This window comes from Drosophila sulfurigaster, chromosome X (assembly GCF_023558435.1).
Source record: "Drosophila sulfurigaster albostrigata strain 15112-1811.04 chromosome X, ASM2355843v2, whole genome shotgun sequence".
NCBI classification, from domain to species: domain Eukaryota; kingdom Metazoa; phylum Arthropoda; class Insecta; order Diptera; family Drosophilidae; genus Drosophila; species Drosophila sulfurigaster.
The window spans coordinates 26,309,416-26,324,133 of record NC_084885.1 but is presented as its reverse complement, the minus strand read 5'-3'; the positions used below and the strand labels follow the sequence as shown (position 1 = coordinate 26,324,133).

Sequence of the window (14,718 nt, the reverse complement as noted above, 5' to 3'; positions counted from 1 at the left end):
CTCTCTTCATTTTAAGTGAAATAAAGGGTCAAATAAATTCTTAAATTCTTATTGTATTTTTTTATTTACCTACCCAGGGTATGTTGCTTGAATATTTTAGTATTTATCGCTGCTGCACTTATTAAAAACGATTGAAACTTCCGCAAAATAAAGACAACAAACGTAGCAAAATTCTCAATTTTACAAGAGATCAAAACAATAGCAAATGCCCAAAGTAGAACAGCTATGAATAGGTGAAAAGTGGAAGTTATATAAAGCTTTGCAGATCGTATATAGCACAGCTTGGAACAGTTGGGAAATGAGCGCAAATCGAAACATTGTTTGGAAGGGTAAACGTTATTGTTCAACAAAAGGGAAGAGGTGGGAATTAAAGGGGGAAGAGGGGAGAGGTAGGACTGTATGTGAGAGAAAGAGAAAGAGAGAGAGAGAGAGGGAGATGTGAGTCAGAGGGAGCTGGAGCAAGGGTTCGCTTTATTGTGAGCTCATTAAACGCAATCGGAACAACAAACATGTCAAATGTGGCATAAACAAAAAAGGCACAAAGATTCACACGCTCCCACACACACACACACACGCTGTGATTCACACTCACTCACTTGTGAATAAACGAAAAAAAACGAAAAGAAGTAATTGAAAAATGTGGATTTTGCATACAAAGTCAACGATGATAAACAATTAACAAATTGAACAAAACAAAACCAAAAATCGAGGCACAAAAGAGAGAGAGGAAAAGAGAGTGAAAGAGGAAGAGAGCGATGGTCGAGCTATGCTAATCAATATTTTTAAAATAGATTGATATATAAGTGTTAGGCTTAGATGTGCGACACGATAATGATAATGATAATTTGTCGTCGCCAAATCGCCAAATATGATAAGTAAATGCAAATATCAAGATGTCAAAATGGAACGGGGAAAAGACAGCTAGAACTATGCTAAAAACTTGGCACATTTAATTACCATTTGGTTAATTGATTTATTGCCACAACAAACACACACAAAAGGAGAAAAACAACTCGAACGTAAATTACAAAAAATTCAACAAATGGAAAAATTCACACGATTCACATTTAACACAGCTGGACGCATCGCAGTTACAACTCTATAATTTGCCGATCGTAAACTTCGACAATCACTATAATCAAATTAGCTCAGATTGTCATTATTACGATCTGAGAAGATTAAATATTATACAGAGAGAGAGAGAGAAAGGCTGAGGAAAATATAAATAATCTAAAAATATCAAATTAAAATATATAATAAGGAAATATAACTATTGAATTGAAAACTAAGTATTAATTTTAGATAATTCAAAAATTAATTCCAAAGTTTAATAAGTATTGATATAGTACTACATTCAAAATATACCCATTAATATCCTGTATTTGGTATATTAATGCAATTCAACACACACACGCACATAACAGTGCGGTATTATACCAACAGCTATATTTGGTATATTGATAAAGTACTACATTCAAAAAATACCAGATTGTCAGCCAAAGCAACTAATTAATTAAGCGTTTTATTATTATTATTGCATGACTTATAATTAGAATAGAATTTATATAATATTAAGAAATTGTGCATCTTTAAATAAAACCAGTAAAGAAAAAATTGTAATGTCATTTAAAAAAAAATGTAAATACCTCATTGACCATTTGTATGGAATAATTTAAGTAGGAAATGTTGCCGAAAAATGTATTTACAAAAATATGCGAATATATTGGAAATTTTGGTTTGCCTTGAGAAAGTGATCAGGAGAACTTCCGGGACTTACAGACAAAGGGCGTTACGTCAAAGGAAGCGTTGACTGTTCTTGTTTTAGGGAAGTTCAGAATACAATAGCAACAACAACAAAGATTCCCGATTGAAATCAAGTCAAAAAAACACTTCAAGCTGCCCCCAAAAATAAACGAATGAATAATAATTTCAAAAGCTAAAGAGAACTCCCTTTCTCTCTGCCCTCTTCCCCTGTTGACCTTGAGTGGTTAAAAGGTTAATTCGTCACGAAATGAAATGTGCCGCCAAATGGCGTAAATAAATTGTAATTTTAATTCAATCTAAACAAATTGGCAAAGCGCAAAACACAGAGAAAGAAAGAAAGAAAACGCTAAACGCGTGTTGCATAAACGCGAATCAACGCAACGTGGCGACCTCTGGCGGCGGCGGTCACAAGTTGCATAACCTCTGATAGCCCCAAACAAACAGATACTATATACTGATATATAGTAGGCACATAGTATGAACGTGGCTAGCTCTCCCTTAATTTTCGACACAATTTAGTTATTTAAAAGCTTTGCGAAAAAATTCTGTAGGCTGAACGCAAGGCATTGGGTATGATGGACTTGAAGTAGCTTTTGTTCTGTAATGAAGAATCGCAAAGAAAAGAAAACTCAATTCACAGGTTTGAGTTAATTTTAATATTACACACTGAGCAAAAACTCAGGATTGAAAAAATCTTGGCTTAAGATATATTCCATATTAAAAGAACAATCTTGAAATAAGATTTTTAGGTTGAAACAATCTTAAATCAAGACTTTTTATTTTAAATGTAGTTGAGATAAAATACTTTTTATTATTTTTATATATTTACTATTGTAATTCATTTTAGTTTAATTATTATTATATCTATTCCTAACTGTAATTAAATATCTTTTTTCCTATAGCATTTTTTGTACAGGGTATTCTTCTTCTGTCAGATTCGCTCGCTCGCTTCTCTCGTTTTTTGGGCTGGTCTTTTGTGTTTTTTTATCGTTTGACTTGTCAGATTTATTGTTATGGTTTTTTAGTCGTCAGCTTTTGTTTATTCTCTTTGTTCGTTTGTTGTTTTTTTATGTTTACGCTCTTTATAAAACTCAAGCTCAATTTGATCAGCTATCAAGCTATCCAGTTTCCCAGTTCGCAATAATGCCACCCCATTCAATTCTCATTTCCAATTCAATTCGAATCAAAAACTGTTCTCTAAATTTAACAGTGGGGTTCAGTTAGTTGTGGACATAACCAAATTGTGTGCATAATCAATCAAAAACGTATACCCTGTAAATTGTGGCAAATTATGAAAGAAAATATAGGAAAACGAATCGTATAAATGCACTTAAATGCCAAAGGAGTGTGCACTATAAATTTGACAGCTGTAGCTTTAAAACTTACCAAGTTTTATCGCATCAAAGTGGCGGACAGACAGCCAGACGGATTGCATGATTGAAGCAGTCAGTCACCCCACACTTTTCCCCTTTTCCCCGTTTTTGGGGGGCTGTCGCATAACGCGTGACGCAACAGTGCAAAAGATAGTGTATATGCAGACACATGACGCAAGCAAAGCGCGCTGCCAATTGAAAGTGTGGCAATTGGCATGTCAACCTGATATCGTTCATTTTGTTGCAAGGTAGCACAAGCAGAAGCTTGAGGCAACAACAAGCTAAGGCAATGTTTGCGACGTCTGGTCAAGCAAATTAGCATATCAAATTGAATTAAACGCACTCGCACACACTCACACACACAGACAGACACACAATTGTCCAGGCGTGCCCTCAATAAATAAATAACATAAATAAATAAATAAAGAAAAGCGAAATTCAAGTGGATTACAGAACTGGGAACGCGCCTATGACATAAAATCGCACTTGCCTTCGCCTCCGCCCCAAACAATTTTATTACAGGTCAACAGCAAGTTACAATTTGCAATTGGAATGTGAGAAATGTGTGGCCACAAATTGAGCAATTGTTGCATTTGATAGCCCACTGCCATAAATATTGAAATATTGCCCATCATTTATGCTCATCATCGATCGATATGACCAGCAAATTATCGATTATTGATATTTATAGCAACGTTTTGCACTCATTGTTTACTTTGCAAATGTCAACAGATCAACGTTTAGAAATCTGTTTTAGGGGGCAGTTGAAAATTTAATTGCTATATTTTCCCAATAGAATATTTTTGATTATATCATTTTATTAGTTTTATTAAATTAAAATACAAAAATGTATATAGAAACATGCAAATAAACATTTTCGAAATAAGGAACTTTTCTTCTTTAGCTTAAGCTTTATTTTTAGTAAAGTGTTTCGTTTGCAAAACCAAATTTTCTTTGATTAATAAAATATCATAAAATAGAATTTTAGAGTACTGTCACTTCTCTGTTCACGTCACACAATGTTAACTTTACTACTACTTATGTTAACAATTCTGTTAATGTCAACTCTTTCCCAGCTTAAACGATCAAGATGAAAACAAATAAATTCCTTAAAATATTCTTCAAATTTTTCAAAATCTTAACATTGTCCTACTTTAACATCACATTCATATTTAATTGTTTTATTCTGCTGCTAAACACGCACTGTTAATGTTACGTTAGATTACCTAAGCCGCTGTTAATCTCAATGTTAACTCGCTCTGTTAACCTAATGTTAACCACTATTTAACATGTATGTCAACTTTTAAGCTTCAATTTAAGCTATTAAGATAAATTGAAATAGCTTTCTATTAACGTTCTTCAAATCTTTATCATTCTTAACATACAAGTTTAAAATTAATTTATTTCATTATTAATCTCCCACTGTAAATGCTATGTTAAACCACTTTTAATATCTCAAATTGAAAAGTTGTATTAATATTTTCAAGTGTAGTTCTGAGGGATCACTCATAGTTCGCATATTGGATCGTGTTTACATGGACTTTCAGATGGCATTACGTAAGTGCACTTGAGCTTGTTCGTGCTGTAAGCAAGGCATACTTGCAGTCTAACTCAGCGACGAATGACAAACGAGAAGCGAAAACTCTCAACTTAGAATTGGCAACCAAAAACCTTACGACTCCACAAAAGTCCAGAGTAAACAAATAATGGGCGAGTCACAATAATGGCACGAGTGTCGCAGTTGTAATCCGATATGCTAGACCATGATGTGGATTTCAGATTGAAGATTGAACCAGATAAAGCTCTTGCTTGGCTTCTTCTTGGCACCCTTCCCCTCCCTCGCTCTCTTTCTCTGTTATTGACTCACTGGGTTTTTGGCGCTTTCAATTGACTCAGCCAAAAGACACGTGACACGTGTTGCCAACTACGGACGATTGCATCTGTTCGCTCCACTTGCAACTGGCAACTGGCAACTGCTGAAGCTGCAGTGCACAGTAAACACACGCTACGATGCACTTTTCATTTAACTTTGAATGCAAACTTAAAAATCAAGAAAGAACGAAATTAAATGTTAATAAGTTAACTTGAGACAATTTTTTAAAACATTCAATTTTTGATCGTAAATTATAAATTTTGATTCCATTAATATTTAAATTTGAATTCCTTTATTGCTCTATCCTTATTTTATAATATTAATTCACGTTCAACTCACATTTTTCAACTTTAGTATTTAAAAAAAAAATTAGAAACCTCAAGTTATTAACTACAGCTCTTGTTTGTTCAATTAAGTTTAGAATTTAATCAGTTAACAAATAAAGTTCACGTGTTTCCTATTACAGTCAAGACTCGCTAGTATTGTACACTTAATTTATGTTTTCCCTTTTTCAAGCTCGTCTCAAATTGTACAGCAATAATAATTCATCTCTCTCTCAGTGTTTACTGTAGCTGGTAAACTTTACTACACACAATTTTGTTGATTTGTTTAGAGTGGCAAGTCGCAGGCAACCTTTGTAGTTTATTCCGTGAATGTGTTGTTTGCTTTGAAATTTATGGCTATTTGGATAGTTTGAATACTCTAACAAATGGAGAATATCGATATCATTATGGATTTGGAGAAAATTAATTTAGAGTAAATAAGAACTCGACCGTGAGATAAAAGCCAAACAGTCTTATTGCTAGAATATGTCAATTTAATATAATCAAAATATATTAAAGAATATGCCGAAATGTATTTTTGGTATAACAATATACTACAATATTGAAATTATACCATGACAAGCAATTGTATAAGGAAAATCTCGAATGTTAGAATATGTGGATTAAATTTAATAAACATATACTTCAAAATAATATACCAAAGTGTATATTTGGTATATCAATATACTACTAAATTGAAAAATACCAAGAGCAATATGAACTCAACTATAAGAATATGCCAATTTATATATTCAATTACTAATATACTAAAAAATATACTGAAATGTGTATTTGGTATATCAATATACTACTATATTCAAAATATACCACTCCAATCGATTGGGAAAATGCTTTTCCACACCTACCTTAAAGTTTTCCCCATTAACATTCCATTCGTTAGAAGAATTTCGTAAGAGTTTTCCCTCCAGCTATAATTTTGTTTGTAGAGTATTCAAAGTGCGACCATTGCGTGAAAGTTTCAAATTTTTCACTGCTTTATGGTTTGTTGATGCTAGAGTTCAACTGAATTTTGTTGGGTTCACTTGTTGTCTATTTGCTTTTGCGCATGCGCGACTCCGATGTGAAAAGCTAAAAAAAGATATCTATAGAATATAGCGTGGAAAGTACTATTTAAAGAAAGAACAAGAATAAAGGGGAACGATGTGAGATAGAAAGATAAGATAAGAAATGATTTTCGTGTTTGGTTTTGTGGTTTTTATCGTACTTGTTGTTGTTCTGCTTTATTCAAAAATCGTTTTTTAAAAAATAATATGCATTTAAAAATCTTACAAATGTTAGCAATCATCGATAAATCGATTAAAAATATATATAGATTTATATATATATATACTTAGATCAAGCTGGCTTGTAAATATGCGCACACTTACATATCTTCTTTCTGTATCTGTATAAATATTTATTCATGTCTCGCTGAATCGTCTTCAGTATTTCTTTATTATGTTATATTATTTTTCTTCTTTTTAGATATTGCTTTTGAGTCTTTCATTTTGCTTTTTTTTTGTATAGCTAAACATTTATTATGTATACAAAAATATATACGAATATTTCTGCATTGTTACAATTTATAAATATATATTTGCATTATTATTATCATTAGCATTATAAAAATATTTCAAGTAGTTTTCTTTTTTCGTCTTTATTTCAAAAAAAAAAAAAATTGCGCTAAACTAAAATGCCTAAGAACTAAACAAATAAATGCTAGAAGAAATATGACAAAATTGAAAAGTACAATTAAAATGAACTATAAATTGCTGGCGAAAATAGTTTTGCGTTTTTTTTTTTTAAATATATATATAACGTAATTAAATTGCAATTAAATAATTATTGCTTATATAAATTGGAAATCAAATACAAAAAAAAAATGTAGTATTGTATATGGAAATTTGTATTGTTATCATTATTGTTGCTGTTGTTGTTGTTGTGTATTTTGTTTTGTTTTTTTCTTGTTTTGTTTTTCTTGTTACAAATCGTTTTGTAATTCTTTCATTTGTTTACAAACTGCTTAATCAATGATCACAACTCTTAGCATAAATATTAATCGCATGTGGCATTTTTGCATTATAAATATATGTATGTATATAGTATATAAATGTATCTAGATACAATTGTATCTGCATCTACAGTTGCATCTTCATCAGGATGTGTATAAAAAATATGTATTAGCAAAAAATTCTTATTCTTCTGTCTTTTAACTGCTTGCTGTCTTTTATTGCATACGAAAAAAAAAAAATAGAATAATCATAAAGTATTTATCAAATTCTTATTGTTGTCTTTTATTGTTTTTTGCTTTAGTTCCTGTTTTGAATTCCAGCAGCGCCTATTTAATTGATTGTCTTATTTCTTATATAGACAGCTGCCAGTCCAGGGCCTGGTGGGGATTTGTTTTTTTTTGTTATGTTCTTATGTGTGAATTGTGCGTGTTTATATATGTGCGTGTGTGTGTGTGGCTAGTATTGTTGTAGTTGCATTTCGAAAATGTTTTCAAGTGTTTTGCAATCTGGCGGCAAAACACTCAAAACAGAAGCGTTTACCATGGAATTCGTTGATATGTGTGTTCAATTAGCTCGTCATTAGCTCAAAAGGCCACGCCCCCTTCTCCCACCTCCTCATTGCTCGTTCTTCTCCCATCTCCATCTCTTTCTTATTCCATTTCATTTCGGCTACGTGCAACTGCAAAGAAAAGAACAAGAAAAAGATAATTGATTGAGATTAATTAATGCGAAAACAATTTTCAATGAAGCATATTTAATTAATTATTCATGAATTGTTCGTCGGAAACTTTTGTGACACACTCCACTCTACACACAATTCATCAAGCATTAAAAAATTGTAGTCGGAAATTTAAATTCCTTAAACATTTCTTAAGAAATTTAAACAAAAAAAAAACCTTTACTCTAAAATATTTTCACCTAAGTTTTTAACTGCTTCTTTTACCAGATACAAATACTTCAATTTTCCGCAATTAAAATAAAGACTTATATTCAAAAAATATATGTAACTATTATCTCCTTCCAAACTGGTTTCCTTAAATTTACTATATCTATCATAAAGCATGAGCTGCACCAAGTTTCAATGAGTTAGGGCCACTGAAAGCTGAGTTCGCTGAGCTCAGTTGGAGGAAATAAAAAACATGTTAGAAATCTACAGACGAGTGTGCTCGACTGTGGGATAGTTGGCTAATACCCCTTCTATATAAAAGCAAACCATTGTGATATTAATCTTAAAATATACTAAATTATATACCATAAATACTAAAAATATACCGAATATTTGTTATATTGAGCACTGCATTTGAAATAAAAGAAAAACAGTACGATGGTATTCTTAAAATATACCGAAATAATATACCTCAATCAACTACAAATATGACAAATGTCGTATTTAATATATCGTTATAGTACTACAAAATACTGAACAAATACTAAAATATACCGAAGGCTGTATTTGGTACAAAATATACCAGATATGCAAAATACTAAAAATACTGAAATAGTCAGAAGGTTGTATTAGTACAAAATATACTGCATTTTGTGTTTTTGATAAATACTAAAAATACTAAAATATACTGAAGGCTGTATCTGGTATAATATATTAAAATGTATCTAAGAGTACAAAATATACCAAATATGCAGAATACTAAAAAAAATACTGAAATATTCAGAATGTTGTATTGGTACAAAATATACCACCTTATCAAAAATACCTCCTTCTATCTCTTTCGTACCGTCACAAAGTTCAAATACCCTTCTACACTATGGGTAGCGGGTATAAAAAGTGTTACACGCCCATAAACGCTGCATTTATGAGCTGTAACAGCAGCTGTATATCATTTGAAGATGTTTATTTATCACCTTGGCAATAATTTCAGGCATGCAAAATGTCTAAAAAAAAATCCCTAAAAAATAATAATTTTGTTGTAATTATAGTTCCACTTTGGGGAAGCAAGTGAAAGCATGTAAGTGCCACTTAAAATTATATAAAGAGCGAGTAATTCGGCGACGTATGCGTAATATTACGTATACGTCAGCTGCTTTCTTTCTTGTGGCTTTTCGCGCTAAACTTTGACACAATTATTAATGCCAATTAACTTGGCTATGTTTTGCGCTGTTGTTGTCTTTGGCTAATTGAAAGTAATTAATGCAATTAAAAATGCTATAGAAATGAGCAAATAAACTGACTTTTTTTGCTCTTTCCTCGATGTTCTCTGTTCATTCTCTGTCGGCAGCACACACACACACACACACACACACATTGTGCGTGTCTACAACAATAACAATAACATTAACAAAATAATACAGCGAATACATTTGCAGCAACTTCAAAACACAATCGAATGCTTTTCATTAACGTTTTCAATTTCATTTTCGTTTTTCGCGTGTCGCTTAGTTTTTGTTTTCTTTGGAGGCTGTTTTTGTCATTTCCCATTCATAGAACAAACTGCTCGCGACAGTTTTGTAGCTGAGTTTTCATTCCCATTCATTGATACCTACATACTATACAATAAATTGGCGGTCACAGTTCTCGCGTGAATGTTTGTCTGCCTTTAAAAAAAACACAACAAAATATGTGGGTGTATGTTGTGTGTATTGTGACGAGGCTGTAACTGCCACAGAGGTTGCCCCTTCTCTGCGGCGTAACATAAATTGTCGCTGTTGTTTAAGCTATACCCAAACAAAGCGCACAGAGAGGGGTTGCTTGGTGGCTTGCTGAGACAAATAAAGAAACATTATAAAGCTAAAGTTACTAAAAATAAACTAAAAACTATTTACTAATTACTAAGCTAAAAAATTTCTCATTAATCCGACGCAGCTAATAATATTGTTAACTTTTCTGCCTTTTTCGATTATTTCTTGAATTTTTTCTGCTTTATGTAAAACCCAATATTTTGGATGCAGTCAATTCTAATCAGCTAAACTTTGGTTTTTATTTAGATTATGCCACAGACTTTATATTCTGAAAATTTCAGCAGAGTTGCATTGAAAGTGTTTAAGAAATTGTTGTTTATATAGAGAAGGAAATTATTCTCTAGCAGAAATGTGAGAGAGTATAAAATAAGCAGTGAATACTTATGTCATGCTTTTTATCTAAATATATATGCACTTATAGATACAAATATATTTAGATATTTTACACAATTGTTTTTGCAGGGTATTCTGCCGTTTAAACAGACCGAACAAGTGCAATGCCTCTAACTTTAATTGCAAATTAAGTACATCTAGCTGCAATTGGGGTCTAAAAGTATGTGTGTGTGTCTGTGTGTGAGTGTGCAAAGTGATCTGAAATGAATGTGTGTTAATTACAACACTTTATCACTTGTTGCCACATGTGGCAGGCAGACACTCATCAGCATCTTATCAACGCTCAGCACTTGCTTTTTAGGCTGTTGTTACGTCGCCTTCACTCTCTCAAATAAAAAAAGAGAAGCGATGAGAGAGAGCGAGAGAGAGAGAAGACTTGATAAGATAAGGAACTGGCACGTCGAAGTAACTTACGACAAACGGAAGAGGGCGAAGTACTACATATATGTTGCCTAACTTCTAATTGGCATTGTATGTACGCACTACAACAACAACAACAAACAACACCAACAACAACTACAAACAAACCTTAGACGAAGACATAGAGCAAAGGGAGCGAAGCAGAGGCAAAGACGTTGACATGGTAAACATGCTGACACTTGAGCAAGTGAAAATTGCTGATTAGAAATAAAAATGAAAAAAAAAACGAAAAAAGAACAACAAAAAACATCAAATGGGAATTTTGAACTAAATGCTACTTTATGATAGTCGACTTTGGCTACTCTGCAATCAGAGTAGTGCCATAAAAGATTATGGAAGTTGTCAAGGAATGTATGTATATTTTTAATATACAATCTTCATTAAAGTATGCTTTAAGAAAAGCTTTATATCTGTATATCTATACGAAAAGGTATTAAATCAGCGTAAAGAACTACTAAAATTATAGAATTTGCTGATTACAGGGTATTGACAAATCGCATTGATATGCTTCGTTATTATTTTAAATATAGCAGACTAAGTGAATACCCTGGAATAACAAAAATGTCTATGCAATAATTTGTATAAAGATTCTATGTCCATACCCTGTAATAACCAAAATGTCTATGCAATAATTCGTGCAGAGCCTTCAAAAATATCGTGTTCTGTATTTTCTCTTAATTATCTGATGTCTGCTTCTTCTTTCTCTACTTCTTCTTCTTCTGTCTTGTTGGCAAAGAGTCGCCCTCGCAAAACGCCCTGAACTTGTGCAGTCGCTCTTGTTGTTGTTGTTGTTGTTGTTATTTGTGTTGTTGCTGGTCAAACCAGTTTGCATGCAGATCCAATCCACTTACAAAAAAAAAAACAACAATAAAAGAGCAGAAAAGAAGTAGAAGAAACTCTGGAATGTTGCTTGAAGACGTACAAGCGAGACGGACACATGCATGCATACATACACACATAGTCAAGCTGAACTCAAGACGCTACGCATGCGTCGCAGTCGACGGCGCAGTCGCTGCTAGTGTGTGTGTCTCGCTTACGCGCATGCACAAAACACAAAAAGATGTAACAAAGCGAGCTGCTTGCGTTACGCTTAAATGAGCGCGTAAGACCAGCAGTTTGGCTCTCTCTCTCGCTCTCTTCTTGCTCTCTAAGCTGCTGCGGACGGTGGAAGAAAAGCGCGTGGTTCTAGTACGAAAGCTCTTTTTACATGTGTATTCCATTTATTGTTTGTCAATGTGTGTGTGTGTTTTTTTGATTTTTATTAATTACTGTTTGTTTTGTTTGTTGTTCGTTGCAGTTGTTAAAGTAAACAAAAAAAAATAATTAAACATAATACAAACTAAGCGTTATAAATGTATTTATAAATTGATGACAAAAAAAAGCAGATCGTTATTTTGTATAAAATAAAGTTAATTGCATATTAGATTTATAGTTGGCTTTCAATTATGAACTAAAACTTTAAGCTAATTGTGTCTTTTGCATGCGCACTCTCTCTCTCTCTCTCTCGCTCTCTCTTTCGATCTCTCTACAAGTAGTTAGTGTATGTATATGGATGTGTGTGTGTGTGTGTGTGGGTGAGAGTTGTGTGGAGCTGTGTATGTTGGGGGAGGAGGGAAATAGTTTAACTTACGGTCGCCTAGCACTGAGCCTAGGTCCGACTCTCGTCGACGTTCTCATTCCCATTCCATTTCCATTTCGTTTCGTCTTCTTCTTTAACTCCTGCCATCGTCGTCATCATTGCTCTCTTCAGTTCTCTGCCATCGTCGTCGTTTCATCTCGCTTCCACTCGCACTCCACAACATTATACTCGCTCGCTCGCTCGCTTAGGCATCAAAGGGTTGCTTGTGTGCACTTTGCCCATCGCCGCCCATTTCACGCGATAGATCCGATATCACCTCCTTGTAGATCAACGGATCGATATTCTTGCCCAGCTGATAGAGCAGGAACCAATCTCCAATATTGCATTTGTTCGCCACCGTTTCCACTTCATCGCTTTCCGCCAAACGCGAACGGGCGCGCAACAAGAGATGACGGAGCTTGGGTCCAACGACAACAGCGATGCGATAGACGAGCGAGATGCCCGACAATATGCTCAGGATGATGAACCAGAACCACAAGAACACATAGATCTTCTCGTTAACAATGTTCAACGGCAACACGCAGAGACCATCGAATTTCTGCACACTTCCGGATGGACCATATTTGTGGAACGTACATTTGGTGACCTTGGGAAATACCTTTGCCATGGGATCGATACGATCATCGGGTTCCATTTCCGTAAACTTCAGCACATCGCTGCCGTATGTGCTAAATTCGCCATCCAAAAAGAAATCGACGAAATAGATCTGAGCGATCACGTTGACAAAATTGAGGGCTTCGCAGACAAAGAAACGGAATGCATAGAAATTGTGACGATTCAGATTGCCAATGAAATAATCGACCAATATCTTTTTGCGATCATTCTTGCACTCATCGTTCACAATCGGACTGTTGAGATCCATCACAAGCATCTTCAAGCGGCCGCCTTCCCATGATTTCCACAGATAGCGCGGCACATAGAACAAGATGGCTTGGAAAAAGAGCACAAAGCACACCCACTGATAGTATTTGTGATATTTGACCTTATCCTGTCCATCCACATGTGATCCCACGCCGGGTTGCACAACATCGCGACCGGTGATGCCAGTGAGACGCTCCGGTACGGTGAATGTCGAATAGATCCAGCAATATGTGTCCATAACCCCGAGGGGAATTTCATCGACAATACAATCGATCGGATCACCGATGTATTGGCGCGAAGTGACGAGCAGCGAGAAGGCGATCAGGATGATCACCGTTGCCTTGTAGTGCATGCGAAAGACATTGTTATCGATGCAGACCTGATCGATTTTCAGCAGCCCCTTAACGGAGCCGAATACATCAAACATTTTCGTTGGCTTTTTACAAAAAGATTTGTCGTCGAGTTTTTAAAGTTGAATTGAATGTTGCGTTAAGTTGTTGAGTTTTCTTCTTTTTTTTGCTTAGTTTTTGTTAATAGTCTTGTATTTTGTTGCTTTAGATGGGTTTTTAATCACACGTCACTTGTCCAACATAACGCTTGAGTGTGCGCCTCGTTAATGCAGCTCTATAGCAACAGCAACAGCATCAGAGCAGCTGTGGCCAAATGCAGCACACAATCCAATAATTGTTCGCTCTTCGGTTGTTCGTGGCTGGCTGGTGTCTCTCTCGACGCACAACTCTGCTACCGCAGCTCTTCGTTTTGTACTGATCTAAACGAATAAGCGTGGAACAGCAATTGCTCAATCCTCAACTTAGCGCGAGACAATGAGAAACGAAACACATACACTCTCACTCACTCACTCGCTCGCTCTCTCGGTCCCTCGCTCAACCACTCACAGCAAACGACAATAACAACAAGACGTTGGTTCACAAGTAGTTTTGAGTGCAATGCGTGTGTAATGATGCTGTTGCGCTGCCGCTGCTGCTGCTGCGGCTTTGCTGGTTGTTCGACAAAATGTAACAGAACGCAAAAAACGCAAAAAAAAATTGTAACCCAACAAACAACAACAATGCGTTTGTTGTTTGTGTGTTGCGTGGTTCTTTTTGATGTTCGTGGGTGCTGTATAGATTTGAAACACCGTCACAGCAGCGGGCACTAAGCGCACTCTTCGAATAGAAAATTCAAACTGAGCCCAAGTAAACGCGCAGCTAGCTGGTCGCGAGTGTTACTCCTGAGTGTGTGTATGGGTGAGAGAGAGCGAGAGAGCGGCACTTAAGACCCAACTGAGTCGTTTCTATTCCATATTATCGCGCGCAGAGAGACAAGTTGTGAGAGAGCGCAACAGAGAGTACCTGAGTACGTGTGC

At 34.8% G+C, this 14,718-nt stretch overlaps 1 protein-coding gene across 1 annotated transcript; it reads right to left on the bottom strand.

Moving 5' to 3' along the window:
• Positions 1-6,839: 6,839 nt before the first annotated feature.
• Positions 6,840-14,505, bottom strand: LOC133848033 (innexin inx2). Its single transcript, XM_062283400.1, has 2 exons — positions 12,483-14,505; positions 6,840-8,024 (listed from the first exon to the last, which is right to left on the bottom strand). The coding sequence occupies exon 1, from the start codon at positions 13,777-13,779 to the stop codon at positions 12,676-12,678; it is 1,104 nt and encodes a 367-aa protein (XP_062139384.1). The 5' UTR covers positions 13,780-14,505; the 3' UTR covers positions 6,840-8,024; positions 12,483-12,675.
• Positions 14,506-14,718: the final 213 nt, after the last annotated feature.